The sequence below is a fragment of the Ranitomeya variabilis genome, chromosome 2 (assembly GCF_051348905.1).
Source record: "Ranitomeya variabilis isolate aRanVar5 chromosome 2, aRanVar5.hap1, whole genome shotgun sequence".
Classification (NCBI taxonomy): domain Eukaryota; kingdom Metazoa; phylum Chordata; class Amphibia; order Anura; family Dendrobatidae; genus Ranitomeya; species Ranitomeya variabilis.
In genome coordinates, this window is record NC_135233.1 from 933,686,760 (window position 1) to 933,709,662 (window position 22,903).

Here is a 22,903-nt window from a genome sequence, read left to right on the forward strand (position 1 = left end):
TTATTTAAACTTCTAATATCAGGGATCTCCAAAGAATTAACTAGCTGTATATTTTCTTCTGGCCATATATTTCCCATCCCATATTGCTGTAGTTTAAAGCTCTCCAGATGAGTGTAGCAAGGAGTGTACCAAATATGTGTTTTCCTGTTTTCGTAAGATGCAACCCATCTGTAGCAAGGAGTCCATCATACAGTACAGGTAATACACTTCACGGTGAAGAAACAAAAAACGTTGCTCGCGGCACCATCGACATAGCCAGTTGTTCAAATAAAGCTGCTTTGTTTTTGATAATTCCTGGTATTTGGCTTTGGCAAAACGTTACTGGCATACTTAGGTACGAATTACATGTGTTTATAATGTGTTTCCAAAGCAGAAACACATTTAAAACGTGTGTTTTTTACCTGTAGAATTTCCAAACCTAAGGCAAGTCTTATGGACTGACCTGAGTTGGAGTAATGATATTGCAACCACTAGGGGCAGGACCAGCAGGTAGCATCGTCAGGAAATTGCAGAGGTCAGTACACGGTGCAGCAGTACAGTTGGAAGGATAAGCCGGTATCGTAGTTAGGAAATAGCCAAAGCAACAGTAGAATCTTGAGGATAGGCAGCAGGTGGAAAGAAGCTAGACTAGAGGTTGGAAGCTCAATAATCTCGCAAGGAAGGAAGTGCAGTGTCAGGTTTAAGCAGGGTGTTCAATCAGGAGATCACAGAGTTGAGCCAATCAGGAACTCGATGTGGAGACAATCAAGAACAACATAATTGCTGTCACGCGATAGAGCAGCACCAGAAGACCGCAGCATCTGAATGCTCCTGCTTCACAGCTGAGAAGAAGCACTTCTCCAGTGTATTAACCCCTTCCCGACCTTTGACGCATACGCTGCGTCATGAAAGTCAGTGCCAATCCGACCTATGACGCAGCGTATGCGTCATGGTTTGATCGCGTTCCTGCGGGTCCGGTGACCGGGTTCAATGAAATGTCACCGGACCCGCAGGTACGTGAGGACCTCTAGTTGACCCCAGGGGGGGTGGCTTTGCCCCCCCGTGGCCACGATCGCTCCTGTGCCCTCTGTTTCACCCCCCTCCAGCTCTGATTGGAGAAAGCGTCCATGTGACGCTTCCCTCCAATCAGATGTGGAGGGGTGGAATGAAACATGTCTGACATCACTCTCCAGCTTCATCCCTTCCGTGGAAGCTGGAGAGTGAGGTTCCTGCGTGCTGCACCCGCCGCTGCCGCTGCCTGATCGCCGCCGACGCTGCCACCTTACCGACGCTGCCGCCTATTGATCGCCGCCCCTGCTGACTCCTGACCGCCGCTGCCGCCTTCCGGTACTCCCCCCCCCTTCTGCCTCCCTCTCCCCCCACCGTCCGATCCCCCCCCGCCATCCGATCCCCCCCCCTCCGCCATCCGATCCCCCCTGCACTCCCTCCCACGCTCCAGAAATCACCCCCCTGCCCAGGGATCAACTTTCCCTGCTGCTCCTACAGCCACCCTCTAACGCCTCCCCCCCCGGTGATCACCCACCCCAGTGATCACTCTTATCGCCCCCCTGATCACCCCTCCCCCCCCTGGCTCCTGCATTTCCTCAGGCCCCTTTGCCTGACAGCTCCTCCGTGCCCCGCTGATCGCCACCTGTCCGCCTTCCGGTCCGCTGATCGCCGCCTTCTGGTCCGCCTTCCGGTACTCCCCCCCCCCATCCGATTTCCCGCCCCCCTGACCTCCACCCCCTCCCACGCCCCAGAAATCACCCCCCTGCCCAGTGATCACCCTTCCCTGCTGCAGGCTCCTACATCTCCCCTGCCCCCTCCTTCCCTCCGCTCCTGACAGCCACCTTCTGCCCCCCCCCTGGAGATCACCCACCCCAGTGATCACTCTGATCACCCCCCCACCCACCCCCCCGCTGGCTCCTGCATTTCCTCAGGCCCCTTCGCCTGACAGCTCTCCCCCGTGCCCCGCTGATCGCTCCCGTGTGATCGCTCCCGCGCCCCACTGATCGCTCCCGCGCCCCACTGATCGCTCCCGCGTGATCGCTCCTGCGCCCCGCTGATCGCTCCCGCGTGATCGCTCCTGCGCCCCACTGATCGCTCCCGCGTGATCGCTCCTGCGCCCCGCTGATTGCTCCCGTGTGATCGCTCCCGCGCCCCACTGATCGCTCCCGCGTGATCGCTCCTGCGCCCCGCTGATAGCTCCCGCGCCCCACTGATAGCTCCCGCGCTCCACTGATTGCTCCTGCGTGATCGCTCCTGCGCCCCGCTGATCGCTCCCGCGTGATCGCTCCTGCGCCCCACTGATCGCTCCCGCGTGATCGCTCCTGCGCCCCGCTGATCGCTCCCGTGTGATCGCTCCCGCGCCCCACGGATCGCTCCCGCGTGATCGCTCCCGTGTGATCGCTCCCGCGCCCCACTGATCGCTCCCGCGTGATCGCTCCTGTGTGATCGCTCCTGCGCCCCGCTGATCGCTCCCGTGTGATCGCTCCTGCGCCCCGCTGATCGCTCCCGTGTGATCGCTCCCGCGCCTCGCTGATCGCTCCCGCGCCCCGCTGATCGCTCCCCTTGCTGCTGCTGCCGGATCCTGCATCTCCTCAGCCCCCCACGCCTGAAAGTCCCCTCCTGCAGTAAAAAAGTTTCACTAAACACTCGCACATACACACACGCACACTGTAATAAAGCTTAGGGTTTTTTTACACACACCACACACACAATGTCCCGCTCATCCCAGTCATCAGAGTCACAAAGGCTGTACTCGGCAGAGGAGGCATATTCTTTTATTGCCTCCGAAGCTGATAGTGAGGGAGAGGACCCCACTTTTTTGTATTCCTCTCACTCTTCCTCCTCCAGTGACACGGACTCGCCACCACCAAGAAGTCGCAGAACGAGAAATCGTCCGGAGCCCAGCGGAGGAGAGCCGGAGCCCAGCGGAGGAGAGCCGGAGCCCAGGGGAGGAGACACACAGCCAAGGGTAAGTAACCCCCAACCTAGTGCTAGTCACGCCCAACCTAGCACTAGTGCCCCCACCTGGACCCCTGTCCCTGAAAATTTTGCTCCACGGATTCCTGATTTCATTCCCCAATCAGGAATCCAATTTGAGACTGCCAACCTCAGGGAAATAGACTTTTTCAAAGTCTTTTTCTCGGAGTCAATCGTCAGTCTCATGGTGGAGCAAACAAATTTGTACGCCCTGCAATTTTTTTCCCTAAACCCATTTTCATCATTTTCTGCTTGGAGTCCCGTTGACTCTGTAGAAATGTTGAAATATTGGGGACTGGTCCTTCACATGGGGATTGTGAAGAAACCAGAAATTCGCCAATACTGGAGTACTGATATTTTATATCAAACTCCAATATATGGCATGGTTATGATTCGCAAACGTTTTGAAGCGATTCATAAATTTCTACATTTTAGGGACAACATCGACATCCTTCCCCGCGATGACCCGAATTTTGATAGACTGTTCAAAATTCGGCCTATCATCGAACACTTCAGCAACAAGTTTGCTGAAGTGTACATTCCCCAAAGGGAAATTTGTGTGGATGAATCCCTCATCCTCTTCAAAGGGCGGCTTCAGTTCCGTCAGTACCTGCCCAGCAAACGGGCAAGGTACGGGATTAAGCTCTATAAGCTCTGCGAGAGTACCTCAGGGTACACTCTCAGCTTTAGAGTTTATCAAGGAAAGGACATCAGGATCCAGCCCCCAGAATGTCCACCCGCTCTGGGGGTGAGTGGGAAAATAGTGTGGGATTTAGTTCACCCACTGCTTGATAAAGGTTACCATCTGTACGTTGATAACTTTTATACAAGCATCCCACTCTTTCAATCCCTCTCTGCCAGAGCTACCGTCGCTTGCGGTACTGTGCGCAGAAACCAGAGGGGTCTCCCTTTATCACTAATTGAGCAGGCTCTCCCAAAGGGTGAGAGCCGAGCCCAATGTAGCGGCAACATGCTTGTGGTCAAGTTCAAAGACAAAAGGGACGTCTTTTTCTTGACCACAATCCATGGTCCCGGCACCACGGCCACCACCGTTCGAGGTACCCCAGCACAGGTCCACAAACCGGACTGTGCCCTGGGGTACAACAAACACATGGGGGGAGTTGATCTTTCTGATCAAGTCCTCCAGCCCTATAGTGCCATGCGGAAAACAAAGGTGTGGTATAAAAAACTGGCTGTGCACATCGTACAAATGGCACTGTATAACGCATACGTGCTATCACGATGTGCAGGTCAGAACAACAACACCTTCCTTCAGTTCCAGGAGGCGGTGATAAAGGCCCTGATGTTCGGAGACGAGGAAGGAGCGGGCCCCAGCACCCCTGGAACTCAAGGTTCCCGTATTGTACCAGGGCAACATTTTCCCAGAGAGGGGCGAAAAAGAAAAAGGTGCCGGGTATGTTATAAAAGGGGGATAAGAAAGGAAACTCGTTTCCAATGTGAAACGTGTCCCGACAAACCTGGACTGTGTTTGGATGAATGCTTCAGAATTCATCACACGTCCATGGACTAGCCACATCCTGATATTCCACTACAGAACTCACCCACACCAGGCTGATATACACAACACCACGTACACTACACCACACACACCAACCTGACCCTACGTCAGGTTGGTGTGTGTGGTGTAGTGTATGTCAGGTTGGTGTGTGGTGTAGTATACACCACACACACGCACCAACCTGACGTACACTACACCACATACCAACCTGACGTACACTGCACCACACACACCAACCTGACCCTACGTCAGGTTGGTGTGTGGTGTAGTGTATGTCAGGTTGTTGTATGTGGTGTAGTGTACACCACACACACGCACCAACCTGACGTACACTACACCACATACCAACCTGACGTACACTACACCACACACACCAACCTGACCCTACGTCAGGTTGGTGTGTGGTGTAGTGTATGTCAGGTTGTTGTATGTGGTGTAGTGTACACCACACACACGCACCAACCTGACGTACACTACACCACATACTAACCTGACGTACACTACACCACACACACCAACCTGACCCTACGTCAGGTTGGTGTGTGTGGTGTAGTGTATGTCAGGTTGTTGTATGTGGTGTAGTGTACACCACACACACACGCACCAACCTGACGTACACTACACCACATACCAACCTGACGTACACTACACCACACACACCAACCTGACCCTACGTCAGGTTGGTGTGTGGTGTAGTCTATGTCAGGTTGTTGTATGTGGTGTAGTGTACACCACACACACGCACCAACCTGACGTACACTACACCACATACGAACCTGACATACACTACACCACACACACCAACCTGACCCTACGTCAGGTTGGTGTGTGTGGTGTAGTGTATGTCAGGTTAGTGTGTGGTGTAGTATACACCACACACACGCACCAACCTGACGTACACTACACCACACACACCAACCTGACCCTACGTCAGGTTGGTGTGTGTGGTGTAGTGTATGTCAGGTTGTTGTATGTGGTGTAGTGTACACCACACACACGCACCAACCTGACGTACACTACACCACATACCAACCTGACGTACACTACACCACATGTACACTACACACCAACCTGATGTACACTACGCCACACTCACCAACCTGACACTACATCAGGTTGGTGTGTGGTGTAGTGTATGTCAGGTTGGTGTGTGGTGTGGCGTACGTCAGGTTGGTGTGTGTGGTGTAGTATACGCCACACACACCAACCTGACATACACTACAACACACACACACCAACCTGATGTACACTATGTATGTCAAAAAGTCAAATGGCGCTCCTTCCCTTCCGAGCTCTGCCGTGCGCCCAAACAGTGGTTTACCCCCACATATGAGGTATCAGTGTACTCAGGAGAAATTGCCCAACAAATTTTAGGATCCATTTTATCCTGTTGCCCATGTGAAAATGAAAAAAATTGAGGCTAAATGAAAATGTTTGTGAAAAAAAAGTACTTTTTCATTTTTACGGATCAATTTGTGAAGCACCTTGGGGTTCAAAGTGCTCACTATGCATCTAGATAAGTTCCTTGGGGGGTCTAGTTTGCAAAATGGGGTCACTTGTGGGGGTGCTCCAATGTTTAGGCACACGGAGGCTCTCCAAACGCGACATGGTGTCCACTAAAGATTGGAGCTAATTTTTCATTCAAAAAGTCAAATGGCGCTCCTTAACTTCCGAGCTCTGCCGTGCGCCCAAACAGTGGTTTACCCCCATATATGAGGTGACAGTGTACTCAGGACAAATTGCCCAACAAATTTTAAGATCCATTTTATCCTGTTGCCCATGTGAAAATGAAAAAAATTGAGGCTAAATGAAAATTTTTGTGAAAAAAAAGTACTTTTTCATTTTTACGGATCAATTTGTGAAGCACCTTGGGGTTCAAAGTGCTCACTATGCATCTAGATAAGTTCCTTGGGGGGTCTAGTTTCCAAAATGGGGTCACTTGTGGGGGTGCTCCAATGTTTAGGCACACGGAGGCTCTCCAAACGCGACATGGTGTCCACTAAAGATTGGAGCTAATTTTTCATTCAAAAAGTCAAATGGCGCTCCTTAACTTCCGAGCTCTGCCGTGTGCCCAAACAGTGGTTTACCCCCATATATGAGGTATCAGTGTACTCAGGAGAAATTGCCCAACAAATTTTAGGATCCATTTTATCCTGTTGCCCATGTGAAAATGAAAAAAATTGAGGCTAAATGAAAATTTTTGTGAAAAAAAAGTACTTTTTCATTTTTACGGATCAATTTGTGAAGCACCTTGGGGTTCAAAGTGCTCACTATGCATCTAGATAAGTTCCTTGGGGGGTCTAGTTTCCAAAATGGGGTCACTTGTGGGGGAGCTCCAATGTTTAGGCACACGGGGGGTCTCCAAACGCGACATGGTGTCCGCTAAAGATTGGAGCCAATTTTTCATTCAAAAAGTCAAATGGCGCTCCTTCAATTCCGAGCTCTGCCGTGCGCCCAAACAGTGGTTTACTCCCACATATGAGGTATCAGTGTACTCAGGAGAAATTGCCCAACAAATTTTAGGATCCATTTTATCCTGTTGCCCATGTGAAAATGAAAAAAATTGAGGCTAAATAAAAATTTTAGTGAAAAAAAAGTACTTTTTCATTTTTACGGATCAATTTGTGAAGCACCTTGGGTTCAAAGTGCTCACTATGCATCTAGATAAGTTCCTTGGGGGGTCTAGTTTCCAAAATGGGGTCACTTGTGGGGGAGCTCCAATGTTTAGGCACATGGGGGGTCTCCAAACGCGACATGGTGTCCGCTAAAGATTGGAGCCAATTTTTCATTCAAAAAGTCAAATGGCGCTCCTTCAATTCCGAGCTCTGCCGTGCGCCCAAACAGTGGTTTACTCCCACATATGAGGTATCAGTGTACTCAGGAGAAATTGCCCAACAAATTTTAGGATCCATTTTATCCTGTTGCCCATGTGAAAATGAAAAAAATTGAGGCTAAATGAAAATTTTAGTGAAAAAAAAGTACTTTTTCATTTTTACGGATCAATTTGTGAAGCACCTTGGGGTTCAAAGTGCTCACTATGCATCTAGATAAGTTCCTTGGGGGGTCTAGTTTCCAAAATGGGGTCACTTGTGGGGGAGCTCCAATGTTTAGGCACACGGGGGGTCTCCAAACGCGACATGGTGTCCGCTAAAGATTGGAGCCAATTTTTCATTCAAAAAGTCAAATGGCGCTCCTTCCCTTCCAAGCCCTGCCGTGCCCACAAACGGTGGTTTACCCCCACATATGAGGTATCAGTGTACTCAGGAGAAATTGCCCAACAAATTTTAGGATCCATTTTATCCTGTTGCCCATGTGAAAATGAAAAAAATTGAGGCTAAATGAAAATTTCTGTGAAAAAAAAGGACTTTTTCATTTTTACGGATCAATTTGTGAAGCACCTTGGGGTTCAAAGTGCTCACTATGCATCTAGATAAGTTCCTTGGGGGGTCTAGTTTCCAAAATGGGGTCACTTGTGGGGGAGTTCCAATGTTTAGGCACACGGGGCGTCTCCAAACGCGACATGGTGTCCGCAAAAGATTGGAGCCAATTTTTCATTCAAAAAGTCAAATGGCGCTCCTTCCCTTCCGAGCCCTGCCGTGCGCCCACACAGTGGTTTACCCCCACATATGAGGTATCAGCGTACTCAGGACAAATTGGACAACAACTTTTGTGGTCCAGTTTCTCCTTTTACCCTTGGGAAAATAAACAAATTGTTGCTAAAAGATCATTTTTGTGACTAAAAAGTTAAATGTTCATTTTTTCCTTCTATGTTGCTTCTGCTGCTGTGAAGCACCTGAAGGGTTAATAAACTTCTTGAATGTGGTTTTGAGCACCTTGAGAGGTGCAGTTTTTAGAATGGTGTCACTTTTGGGTATTTTCAGCCATGTTGACCCCTCAATCTGACTTCAAATGTGAGTTGGTCCCTAAAAAAAATGGTTTTGTAAATTTTGTTGTAAAAATTAGAAATCGCTGGTCAACTTTTAACCCTTATAACTTCCTAGCAAAAAAAAATTTTGTTTCCAAAATTGTGCTGATGTAAAGTAGACATGTGGGAAATTTTATTTATTAACTATTTTGTGTCACATAACTCTCTGATTTAACAGAATAAAAATTCAAAATGTGAAAATTGCAAAATTTTCAAAATTTTTGCCAAATTTCCAATTTTTTCACAAATAAACGCAAAAATTATCGACCTAAATTTACCACTAACATGAAGCCCAATATGTCGCGAGAAAACAATCTCAGAATCGCTAGGATCCGTTGAAGCGTTCCTAAGTTATTACCTCATAAAGGGACACTGGTCAGAATTTTAAAAAACGGCAAGGTCATTAAGGCCAAAATAGGCTGGGTCATGAAGGGGTTAAAGGTATTTGTTTTCCTCCAGCAGGACAGGGGTTAATCGGCCATGTGGTGATCCCTGCATTCAGCTGTGCTCAGTTAGCCACTCCTCTCTCCTATAAAAGCTAGGCCTTCAGGCCAGATCCTTGCCTGAGATAGCACTTGCTAGATAGACCTGGAGTAGTGAGGAGCTGGTGTTTGGAGAGCTGGAGGAGTTTTTTGTGTGACTGTTGCTTGGTTTGTACGCTTGGAAATTCCTCATCCTTACCTGCCTTATTTTCTTCCCTGGTCCTTCACACCCTGGTGAATATCTCTGTTGTTTGTGAGAGTATATTTGTGTTAGTGGAATTTTCTTTTACCCTTGTCTTTCTTCCCCTGTCTGCTGGGTTGGTGTACTGTGGTACATGGTAGCGCCTCTCTTCCCCGGGTGGGGGAAGGGGACAGATGCAGGGCTGCAGTTAGGAGACAGGGAAAGGGCGGAGGCTCCAGCATCCTCGCCATCTGAGGTATCAAGGGGAACAGGGCGAGTTAGGGCACCCCATAGTGCTAGGGCCAAGAAAGGTACCCCTGGTCCCAGTTTACTCGCCGGTTCTACAGTGACAATAGCTAGTATCTATTTTAGTAAGGAGCTGTCCAGAAAACTGAATAGCTCAGAAGCAAGAGTTGCTGCCTGGCGTACAAGAGCTGCTGGGTTCGAGAAACTGTCATGCTGAGGATCTGAAACATACACTGCAAGTGAGTTTACACTGCATTAAAAAGAAGCATTGTGGGCATAAGACTTCTATAAATCCCATAGACTTTGCTGGAACTGTAAGATGCCGCAAAAATAAGCAGTGTCAAAAAAGCACCAAAAGCTCATCATGGAAATGTAGCCTTACAAATACAAAAAATAACATATTTTGTATCGCCATATGTAATTTTTCAAACTAATAAATTCAAAATATATATCTTATATAGTAAATGTCAAAATGGAAAAAACAAACGACAGGATCGATGTTTTCGGTTTCAGTTCACAAAAAAATTGAATTAAAAAAAAGATCAAAAAGTTGTATAGACCTCAAATGGTTCCAAAAACTATAGCTCTGATACAATCCTATCAACTGAAAAATAAAAAAGTTATAAATAAATTTGGTATCACCATAATGATTCATTTAGATGTCAGTTATTTTGCCATATGAGAAAAATGTTTTTGATCAGTTTCATAAAATTGGTTTCATCACAGTTTGGTCTGTGTTCAGTTTTTCTCGGATGGGAAAAAAAAGGTTTCTTAAATTTCTATTAAACAATCAGTGAAAAACAGACAGCACGTGGATGACATCAGAGTGTTTAGTAGTACAAAAACAGTAACAATCCATTGTAATAATGAAGTCCCAGGAAGGTATTAAAAATCAACATTTATTACAACATTTAAAATCTCCATAAAGGTTAGGAAAATTCAGACACAGAGGGAAACACAGAAAATTTTGAACAATTAAATAAACCACATGGTTAGTATTACAATTAATAAGATCTCTAGTCCTATAAATGTTTTGGTTTTTAACTGAGCGGAAGGTAGTGTTTTTTGTGCATAATGACAGGATTTACATTTGTTGGCTCCACGTTCCTAAAAGCCAGAAAAATTAAGCCAGACATCAGAGGCCCATTGACTTGCATTGACGATTTTGATCTGACACTCGAATCAATATTGGACAAGCCTCCATACTTTTGAGCATACTACTTGGTCTGAGAAAAAAGTCAGACAAGTGAACTACCTTATAGACTCCATAGACAATCATAAGTATGAGTTATATCTGTGAAAACCAAGAATAGAATTCATACGTGAAAAAGTGACATCTGAACGAGGCCTTACTCTCTGAGGCTTCAACTATAGGACAAAGTTAACAGGTCAATTGTACCACGAGTAAATAGAAACCAGACCAAGAACGTAACAATGGTATTTTTTCAATTATGGACCACTTGGAATTTTTTTTTTACTGTTTTTCAGTATATTATATGATAAAATGAATGGTGTCATTTGAAACAACTCGTCCCCCAATAATAAGTCCTCTTACTGCTGATAGCAAATTAAAGTAAAAATATGGCTCTTTCAGAAAAAGGATTGGAACAAATTAAAGCACAAAAACTAAAAATCACCTCATGTGAACTTATCAGCAGGTTCTTAGACCCCAAAGAAACGTCTTCATCAATAAATAATGGTGCCTTCGTGATAAGTCTTTGTGATCTTCTCTCCTGCTGATACCCCCAGAATGGCGGCCCCCTGTGAGCAGGTCACAGAGAAGAATGACATATTAATCACTGGCAGGAGGTTGGCATGAGGAGGAGAAATCATCATTACAGGTGCTTTACTGTGGTGATGTCACTTTGGGGTCTGAAAACCTGCTGACAGGTTCCCTTTAAGGAGTTATGGTTGGGAACATGTATAGTAACTGTTTCGTGTAAAAGCACATAAAATTAGTCTAAATGTGATCTAATTAAACATTGTTATTACTACACAGTATAAAAGTATAGCCAAAATGGCTTTTGGGTTAATCCGTCCATAAAAGATTACCTATTGTTTCAGTACAATACTGTAATGTTTCAATCCATCAAGTAACAAAGAAAGGAATGTTAGAATGACAGAAATTAAATCTCCTGACCTTGAGCACTGACTTACACATTGAGTGTCAAAATGTGCTGCCCATGACAACAGCAAAACAGGAATAGGCTCACCCTTAATCTGACAGCCTTGGAATGTGGGAAGGCAGTGTCAGCCCCGAATGCACAGACTGGACCTTATTGCTGCTGAGCTGCACTTCCAGAGCAATTATAGCAATGTCTGAGCAAATGGAAATTGCATGGAAACTGCTCGATCTTCATGACTCCATCTCACTTTCCAAATCTGAGAGACAAGTCAGAAGAGCAGGAGGGCTGAAGCCATGGCAGCTGGAGAGATGTCCACACCTAAGCTCATCGGTGACTCACTCTCTGGAAAACAAAAAGACCTTACTGTACCAGGCTGCCTGGAAAGGGGATACAGATCACGTGAATACTTTACTCAACTTTGGGATATCTGTAAACTGCCAGTAAGTTCACTCAATATGTATAAAATCTAAACAGGTGTGAATCATATAGAAGGTCAAGATGGTCCAGCTAAATGCAACACATTGATTACGATAACTAATATTTCAGCAGCACTTCTGGTTCTGAGTGACAACTTTTTCTCGTGGTAATGCTAGCGTTAGCAAAAGGTTCTCAGCAATGTGTGATAAAAATGAAAAACTTTAGTAATTTACTATGTTTCCCTATAACCAAAAATCATGCTCAAGATCTCATTTATACATCTGTATTTCACGTACGTGTTCTATCAGCACTTTTCACGGATAGTCTATGGGTCTATGGTGCCGCTCACAGGTATGTCATGAATTTAACTCAACTAGTCAAATCAGTGGGTCCAAGATCATTGGACAACATATTGTGATGTTATGGTGATTCATCCCATTGTTGTCCGTTTTTTACTGTTTAATGGTAGTAAAAACTTTAAAAAAAAGTTTACATTCAAGGAGACCAGATGTCACCCTGATGATAAAAACAGACACATGGACCAAAAATTGTTGAAAATTGGATATATAACTTTTGAGCTTGTCAGACAGCCCGCACATCTTATATACTGTATGGCCACTATTACCTGAAAATGCAGATTCAGACACTTTTTTTTTAGTTAGAGGAGCCATTCATATCTCACCTTTTGACCACGTTCACTTGTTCAGTATTTGTTCAGGATTTGACATCAGTATTTGTAAGCCAAAACCAGGAGTGGGTCATAAATCCAGAAGTGGTTCCGTGTTTCTATTATACTCTCCCTCTGATTGTTCCACTACTGGTTATGGCTTATAAATACTGATGTAAAATACTGACCAAATACTGATAGTGTGAACGTTGCCTTAGTGCTTGTCTACTTCTTGGTTGAGTGGATGCCAAATACTTTAAAAATAAAGTGTCGTTTTGGCATTACCTTTGGCTGGGAAACACTTCACTGTAAAAATCAAAGCTCGGTCATTTATACTTTTTTCATCATGGTATACAGTTTACACTTGTGCATTCAACTACAGTTGAGTATGTCTTGTGTGTGTCTTGGGTAAAATGCATATAGTTATTACTTCTATAAATGGCAAATGCATTAAGCAAGTGATATGCTGACAGGTAATCTATAAAACATGCAGTAAAATGTTCCATCGACCCGTCGTTGACCCAGCCCTAACATTTCCCGCACGTGGATCACATCAGGTAAAGATCAGAATAAAAATAGTCCAAATGTGCTTTGACATTGTCCAATTATATAAAGCTTATTAAAGCATGCCATTAAGTTCTAGTGATGTAATACACATAATATGTGGCTCAACTTACTAAATACCCAGCTGAATAGCGGTCACACACCGATGCTTTTAGTGTTGCCGTTACTTGCCTCTTTACAGGCGTGAAGACGGCATTGAATAATGTCTCCAGGTAGATATATATATTTATGAATGGAGATTTCATCAGGATAAACAAACACCAAAGTAACTATTATAATACATGGAGGCTCATTGTATCTCCTGCCTCCTTATAACTTAGTGAACAGTGATCTGTTTGGATTAATATAATACACTCTAATCACTGCTACAGAGACTACATTGCCGTTACTTTGTATAGAAAATGCACATACAATGGAATATGTAGGGCGCGGTTACAAAGCAAACATGATTTTAAAGGTTATATGGTTATTGAGAATTTACTGGTGCAATAAAATTATGTTTATTTAACATTGCACACAGAAATCCAGCTTATATAATGCTACCTGTGAAATCATAAAAATAAGAAGAATGACAGGTCAGAGGTAATTGTGTGATAATGCAGTGCTCTCTTCATCTCACAGTAGTAAATCTAGGAAATGGAGATATGGGGGGTTGTTTAAGAGGGTTCTCATAAATGCTAAGGGGGTTACATGGCTGCTTGTATCTTGGATTGCACATGGTAGTCACCTCTGAAATTATTTAAAGGAATGGTCTAGTACTTCAATATTGATGGTTTATCCTTAGGATAGGTCATCAATAGCAGATCAGGGGGGTGAGATACCAGGCACCCCTGACTATCAGCTGTTCTCATTGCTGGACAGATGTAATCAGTTGCGCAACTAAACAGTGCAGCTCCATCAACTGCATATTAGCCGTGGCCGGGTAATGCACATTCACCCCTATTCAGATGAAAATAGGGGGATCTGCAGTACCCCGCTACAGCCACTGTGTAGACATGGACCTGTATTGAACCACTCCACAACTGATAACATCCGGCTACCACAGCCACCGGGAACCATAGATGATAGGACCTCAATATTAAAGTACCGAACAGCCCCTTCAAATGCCTAACCCTAAGTAAGACAGAAATGACAGGTCTGTGATTACCACAATACAGGGGTGGACATATTTCAGGGGTGCAAATAAATCGGTTTGCATCTCTGAAGGATGTCCACTCCAATACTGTGTTACACAGACCTGGCTATGAATTCTGTCCTCTTCATCCTTGGCTGAGCCCAATAACTCCTACTTGAAGGAACAGAATGTTGGCTACATTTATACCAGTTTCACACTTCAGTAGTGTTGTGCTTACACTAGAACAAAGCTCAAAAGGTGAGCCATCCTAATTAATGCTTCCTTAATTACCCACTTTACCATACGTAAGAAGAATGGAAAAAACTTTCTGCAGCATGCGTCTTTTCTTACGTTCTAAAAATGGACAAATAACGGAACTCAGGTGGACACCATCAATGGAGCACTCTGCTTCCATTTGTATTTGTTATGACACATCTGTTTTGACGTAAATTCCCTTTGTTCCTAAAAACGACAAACAGAATGTTCAAATATATGAACGAAGCTGTATAGAAGGAACAAAGTGGATGAGATTTCAACAAACCTTATCCTCTCGCTGCAGATAAAACCTTTGCAGTAATTGACAAGAAGAACAGATTTTAAATCCTGCATCACGTCAATATTTTACTGTAGGGTGAAATTCTTGGCACATCTGCGAGAAAATCTGTGGCAAGATTTTCTTTCCACAACAACTTCGTACAACTCAGCATTATTGGTGTCTTTTTTCCAAGTACATCATTTGGCCACCCAAAAGCTAAGTTCACACAGTTTTTTTAGGAGGATTTTGAAGCAGATTCACTCAAAGCTGCTTAAATGCGATATGAGTACTCTTCCCATTCAAGTCAATAAAAAATCTACCTTTTTTCATGACAAGGTTTTAAAAACATTGCAGAGGAAAAACAGAAGCGTCGTTACTTCTTTGAAGAAAATTCTTTGGGGAACTCATTCCAAACTGTTCAGTCAAAATGCTGCAAAATACATTGAGGGAAATACCTGCTAAATATGTTAAAGCTCAATGCAGATCACATTGTTATGATCGTTAGTGGTTGAGGATCACAAATTACTCCAGCTAAGTAACAAACATAGGACAAGCTCTAGGGAGGTGGTAAACTGGACTGACCGCAAAACTGAACCTATCCAAACACACTAGAGGTAGCCGGTGAACGTGCCTAAAAATCCTAGACGTCTCGAGCCAGCCTGAGGAACTAACTACCCCTAGAGAGAAAGAAAGACCTCTCTTGCCTCCAGATAAATAATCCCCAAAGATATAGAAGCCCCCAACATGTAATAACGGTGAGGTAAGAGGAAGGCACATACACAGGGGTGAAAACAGATTCAGCAAATGAGGCCCACTAATACTAGATAGCAGAAAATAGAAAAGGGGTCTGTGCGGTCAGTAAAAAACCCTTACAAAATATCCACACTGAGATTTCAAGAACCCCCGCACCAACTAACGGTGTGGGGGGAGAAACTCAGTCCCCTAGAGCAACCAGCAAGCGAGGAGATCACATTTTAGCAAGCTGGACAAGAAACATGATGAATGCTGATAATCAAAAAATGAACAAACAAAAACTTAGCTTGTCTTGGAGAGACTGGGAGCAAGGTAGTCACAAGGAATCTGAAGAGCACTGAATACATTGATAGCAGGCAAGGAACTGAGTATCCAGGTGAGCTAAATAGGAAACCAACCAAGGATAACGAACCAGCTGATGCAGCCAACCTGCAGAAAGACAACACTACACAGTACCGCTTGTGACCACTAGAGGGAGCCTAAAAATAGAGTTCACAACAGTACCCCCCTTTTGAGGAGGGGTCACCAAACCCTCATCAAGACCCCCAGGGCGATCAGGATGAGCCGCGTGGAAGGCACGAACCAAATCGGCCGCATGAACATCAGAGGTGACATCCCAGGAATTATCCTCCTGACCATAGCCCTTCCACTTAACCAAATACTGAAGCCTCCGTCTAGAGATACGAGAATCCAAAATCTTCTCCACCACGTACTCCAATTTGCCCTCGACCAGCACCGGAGCAGGAGGCTCAACAGAAGGAACCACAGGTACCACATACCTCCGCAACAAAGACCTATGGAACACATTATGAATGGCAAACGATGCTGGGAGATCCAAACGAAAAGACACCGGGTTAAGGATTTCCAAGATCTTATAAGGACCGATGAAGCGAGGCTTGAATTTAGGAGAGGAGACCTTCATAGGAACATACCGAGAAGACAGTCACACCAAATCCCCAACACGAAGTCGGGGACCCACACCGCGGCGGCGGTTGGCAAAGCGCTGAGCCTTCTCCTGTGACAACCTCAAATTGTCCACCACATGGTTCCAAATCTGCTGCAACCTATCCACCACAGAATCCACCCCAGGACAGTCGGAAGACTCAACCTGACCCGAGGAAAAACGAGGATGGAAACCAGAATTGCAGAAAAAAGGCGAAACCAAAGTAGCAGAACTAGCCCGATTATTAAGGGCAAACTCGGCCAATGGCAAAAAAGTCACCCAATCATCCTGATCAGCAGAAACAAAACATCTCAAATAAGTTTCCAACGTCTGATTAGTTCGCTCGGTTTCGCCATTAGTCTGAGGATGGAAGGCCGACGAAAAAGACAAATCAATGCCCATCTTAGCACAAAAAGTCCGCCAAAACCTGGACACAAACTGGGATCCTCTATCAGACACAATATTTTCAGGAATGCCGTGCAAGCAAACCACATTCTGAAAAAATAGAGGAACCAAATCGGAGGAGGAAGGCAACTTAGGCAAGGGCACCAAATGGACCATCTTGGAAAAACGATCACACACCACCCAGATGACAGACATTTTCTGAGATACTGGAAGATCCGAAATAAAATCCATGGAAATGTGCGTCCAAGGCCTTTTCGGGACAGGCAAAGGCAAAAGCAAACCGCTGGCACGAGAACAGCAAGGCTTAGCCCGAGCACAAATCCCACAAGACTGCACAAAGGAACGCACATCCCGCGACAAGGAAGGCCACCAGAAGGACCTAGCCACCAAATCTCTGGTACCAAAAATCCCAGGATGACCCGCCAACACCGAAGAATGAACCTCGGAAATAACTCTGCTGGTCCATCTATCCGGGACAAACAATCTCTCTGGTGGACAACGGTCAGGTCTATCCGCCTGAAATTTCTGCAGCACTCGTCGCAAATCTGGGGAAATGGCAGACAAAATCACTCCCTCTCTGAGAATACCAGCCGGCTCAGAAACTCCCGGAGAGTCAGGCACAAAACTCCTAGAAAGTGCATCAGCCTTCACGTTCTTCGAACCAGGCAGGTATGAGACCACGAAGTTGAAACAGGAGAAAAACAACGATCAACGAGCCTGTCTAGGATTCAGGCGCTTGGCAGACTCGAGGTAAATCAGATTTTTGTGATCAGTCAAGACCACCACACGATGTTTAGCTCCTTCGAGCCAATGTCGCCACTCCTCAAATGCCCACTTCATAGCCAACAACTCCCGATTACCAACATCATAATTCCGCTCGGCAGGCGAAAATTTTCTTGAAAAGAAAGCACATGGCTTCATCACAGAGCCATCAGAGCTTCTCTGCGACAAAACAGCCCCTGCTCCAATCTCAGAAGCATCAACCTCGACCTGGAAGGGGAGAGAGACATCTGGCTGACATAAGACTGGAGCTGAAGAAAACCGGTGCTTCAGCTCCCGAAAGGCCTCCACGGCCGCAGGAGACCAATTAGTCACATCAGAACCCTTCTTGGTCAAATCCGTCAAAGGTTTAACCACGCTAGAAAAATTAGCGATGAAACGACGGTAAAAATTAGCAAAACCCAAGAACTTCTGAAGACTCTTAACAGACGTGGGCTGAGTCCAGTCATGAATAGCCTGGACCTTGACTGGGTCCATCTCCACAGTAGAAGGGGAAAAAATAAAACCCAAAAAGGAGACCTTCTGTACTCCGAAGAGGCATTTTGAGCCCTTCACAAATAAAGCATTAGCACGCAGGACCTGAAACACCATCCTGACCTGCTTCACATGGGACTCCCAATCATCAGAAAAGACCAAAATGTCATCCAGATAAACAATCATAAATTTATCCAGATATTCTCGGAAGATGTCATGCATGAAGGACTGAAACACAGAAGGAGCATTAGAGAGTCCAAAAGGCATCACCAAGTACTCAAAATGGCCTTCGGGCGTATTAAATGCTGTTTTCCATTCATCTCCCTGCTTAATGCGCACAAGGTTATACGCACCACGGAGATCTATCTTGGTGAACCAACTGGCACCCTTAATCCGAGCAAACAAATCAGACAATAATGGCAGAGGATACTGAAATTTGACTGTGATTTTATTCAGAAGATGATAATCTATACAAGGTCTCAAAGAACCGTCCTTCTTGGCCACAAAAAAAAATCCTGCACCAAGAGGGGAAGAGGATGGGCGAATATGTCCCTTCTCCAAAGACTCCTTTATATAACTCCGCATCGCGGCATGCTCTGGTATAGACAAATTAAAAAGTCGTCCCTTAGGGAATTTACTACCAGGAATTAAATTTATAGCACAGTCACAATCCCTATGAGGGGGCAGGGCACTGGACCTGGGCTCATCAAATACATCCTGGTAGTCAGACAAAAACTCAGGGACCTCAGAAGGAGTGGAAGAAGCAATAGACACCAACGGAGTATCGCCATGAATTCCCTGACAACCCCAACTTGACACAGACATAGCTTTCCAATCTAAAACTGGATTATGAGCCTGCAGCCATGGCAGACCCAAAACGAGAATATCATGCAAATTATGCAAAACTAGAAAGCGAATCACCTCCTGATGTACGGGAGTCATGCACATGGTCATTTGCGTCCAATACTGAGGCTTATTCTCAGCCAATGGCGTAGCATCAATTCCCCTCAGAGGAATAGGAAATTCCAAAGGCTCCAGGACAAAACCACAGCGCGTGGCAAACGACAAATCCATCAGATTCAGGGCAGCACCCGAATCCACAAAAGCCATAACCGGGTAAGACGACAAAGAGCAAATCAAAGTAACAGACAAAATAAATTTAGGCTGTATAGTACCAATGGTGACAGGTTTAGCGATTTTCTTTAAGCGTTTAGAGCATGCTGAGATAACATGAGTAGAATCACCACAGTAAAAGCACAACCCATTTTGACGTCTATGACTTTGTCGCTCAATTCTGGTCAGAGTTCGGTCACATTGCATAGACTCAGGTCTCTGTTCAGAAAATACCGCCAAAGGATGAGCAGATTTGCGCTCCCGCAAACGCCGATCAACCTGAATGGCTAAAGCCATAGAATCACTCAGACTTGTAGGGGTGGGAAACCCCACCATAACATTCTTAATGGCTTCAGAAAGACCTTCTCTGAAATTTGCAGCCAGGGCACACTCATTCCATTGAGTAAGCACCGACCATTTCCGAAATTTTTGACAATACACCTCTGCTTCATCCTGACCTTGAGAGATAGCCAGCAACGCTTTTTCTGCCTGATTCTCAAGATTAGGCTCCTCATAAAGCAGTCCAAGAGCCAGAAAAAATGCATCTACATTAAGCAATGCAGGATCTCCTGGCGCCAGAGAGAAGGCCCAATCTTGAGGGTCGCCACGCAACAAGGAGATAACAATTTTAACTTGCCGAGCGGAATCACCAGAGGAACGAGGTCTCAGAGATAGAAATAACTTACAATTATTCTTAAAATTCATAAACCTAGATCTATCTCCAGAAAACAACTCAGGAATGTGTATCTTTGGTTCTGACATAGGGCTATGAATAACAAAATCCTGAATACTTTGCCCCCGTGCAGTAAGATGATCCACACTAGAAGTCAGAGTCTGAATATTCATGTCTGCAGCTGAGCTCAAAACCACCCAGAGTTCAAGGGGATGAAAGAAGCTAAACAGACTGCAGAAAAGGAAAAGCGGGAGGAAAAAAAAAATGTACTCAGGTCTTCTTTTTATCCCACTTCTGCGATGCATTAAACACTTTTTGGCCTGCTATACTGTTATGATCGTTAGTGGTTGAGGATCACAAATTACTCCAGCTAAGTAACAAACATAGGACAAGCTCTAGGGAGGTGGTAAACTGGACTGACCGCAAAACTGAACCTATCCAAACACACTAGAGGTAGCCGGTGAACGTGCCTAAAAATCCTAGACGTCTCGAGCCAGCCTGAGGAACTAACTACCCCTAGAGAGAAAGAAAGACCTCTCTTGCCTCCAGAGAAATAATCCCCAAAGATATAGAAGCCCCCAACATGTAATATCGGTGAGGTAAGAGGAAGGCACATACACAGGGGTGAAAACAGATTCAGCAAATGAGGCCCACTAATACTAGATAGCAGAAAATAGAAAAGGGGTCTGTGCGGTCAGAGGAAGGAAGTCACAAGGAATCTGAAGAGCACTGAATACATTGATAGCAGGCAAGGAACTGAGTATCTAGGTGAGCTAAATAGGAAACCAACCAAGGATAACGAACCAGCTGATGCAGCCAACCTGCAGAAAGACAACACTACACAGTACCGCTTGTGACCACTAGAGGGAGCCTAAAAATAGAGTTCACAACACACATATACAAATTAGAAATGTTCATTTGTTGTGCTGTTTATAACGGAAAACAATTTTAGATAAAAATACAACTGGGAGAAGTTAAGGTTGGTAAAAACCCTTTAATTTCTTATATCCACGCAATATACCATTATGGTCTCATAGATGTGGGTCCCACCTCAAGGACTTACGCACATGTTGATCCACAGGCCGTTTTCACAGAAAATAAAGAGATTTGAATGAAAAAGTAAATGGAGACAACACCACACATGTGACCAGGCCTCCACTGATCTTCAACAGCGTTGCCAACCGTCCAGAAATTCCTGTACAGCCAATAAAAAAGTGGATTTTTTTCCCTGTCAATTAAAAAAGTTAGTTGTATCTATGATTTTTTTGGAAGCTGGAGAGACTTGAATAGATTATTTTGGTTATCCTTTCACAGTTCACAGTGAATGCAGATAATATTTTCATATGAGAATTATGGGCTGTAGCTATGTATTGCTTAAAACCTTAATGGTTTGTTATGGTTTTCTATTGTGTCCATAAAAAAGTTGTCTGTCCTTGATTTTTTGAGAAGTAGTCCAGGAAAAAAAAATGTTGGAAGCCCCATTCACCAACCTACTTCATGCGGCAGCCATCCACTCAGTCAGAATAGCGATCTGGGATCCCGAGTTCAGAACATAAGGTGTCTACCAACGGAATCCACGCCTATTTTACCAGAAATGTTAGAAAACAGTTATTTATCATTCAATTTTATTCTATTTGTGTGGTAACTCAAGATTTGCTGTAAGATTTAATCTTGACATCCTTTCAATAGAATGTAGATACTAGCACAATCCCAGATGTGAATTTCAGACTACTGATTCCTTTCTGTGACCACATGGATAAAAGGAAAAAAAGGGGTTTGGTACCGTGTTAGCCAGTTGATAAAAGAATGCTTTCGGTGGGAAAAACATGATACCTTTAATGGCTAGCAAAAATAAAATAAATGATGTTACAAAGCAAGCGTTTGAGACTTCTAGGGTCTCTTCCTCAGCTACAATAAAACAAAGTTTCTGAAGAAACGCAAATATATGGAAGGAACCTAAGAAGTCTCAAAAGCTTGCTTTCTGACATCACTTATGTTATATTTGTTAGCCATTAAACAGTACCATACATACAAGATTATCTTGCTTTACCCACTGAAAGAATTCAAGAATTCATATGGATAAAGTAGTGGTATGAGATGCTCATGCCTCCTGTATCTTGACTGTCTGATATAGAGACACAGCTAATGACCTCAGCCATGGCTGATTTTATATATATATATATATATATATATATATATATATATATATATATATATATATATATACATATACACACATACATACATACATACATACACAGTATATATATATACAGTATAATATATATATACACACATATATTTATATATATATTGTGGTGCGGTGACCCACATTACAGCCAGGGGGTGCTGTGTGTGTGCTTCAAGATTCGCTTGGAGGCATAAATGTGATGAGACTAAGTCCAGCAGGAGTGTTAATGGCCGGTGTGTGTGTTGCAGAGGAAGACACTCTGTGCTGTCAATCTGAAGTTTGGTTGGTGTGCTGGGACCTGTAGTCCCACAAGTAGTTGTGTAATGCTAATGGGAGATTGGCAGGGCTAGTTATGAGAGATGGGAAGGTCAGACTAGACACACACACCCACACTCCCACCCAGGGGAGTGGTTACAGGCATGTAATGTGACCAGGGTGTGGGTCACATGTTTCTGTGTGGTTCCTGTGTATGGATCCGTTTGGTCAATGTGCAAGGTCCTGGACGGTCGGTGTTGGAGACTCCTGGTATTGGAGAAGTCCTGCAAGCACCTGAGACCATGGACCTGATGTACGGTCAGTGTTGGATTGTCCTGGTATGGGCTGGAGTCCTGAAAGCACTGAGACCGTGAGTCCTGCAATAGCCTGGGTGTTGGATTGTCCTGAAGTGGGCTGGAGTCCTGGAAGCACTGCTGAGGCTATGGACTGAATGCTCAAGGGTGTTGGATTGTCCTGGTATGGGCTGGAGTCCTGCAAGCACCTGGGAAATGTGAGTCCTGCAATAGCCCATGTGTTGGATTGCCCTGGGATGGACTGGAGTCCTGGAAGCACTGC

General features: G+C 44.7%; 1 protein-coding gene across 1 annotated transcript in view; it reads left to right on the forward strand.

The window, feature by feature from the left end:
• Nucleotides 1-11,580: 11,580 nt before the first annotated feature.
• LOC143810035 (uncharacterized) overlaps nucleotides 11,581-22,903 on the forward strand; it is a 49,634-nt gene continuing 38,311 nt past the window's right edge. Inside the window, exon 1 of the mRNA XM_077292940.1 lies at nucleotides 11,581-11,883. Within this exon, the coding sequence (XP_077149055.1) occupies nucleotides 11,633-11,883 (251 nt within the window). The 5' untranslated portion in view covers nucleotides 11,581-11,632. The remainder of the gene's footprint in view (nucleotides 11,884-22,903) is intronic.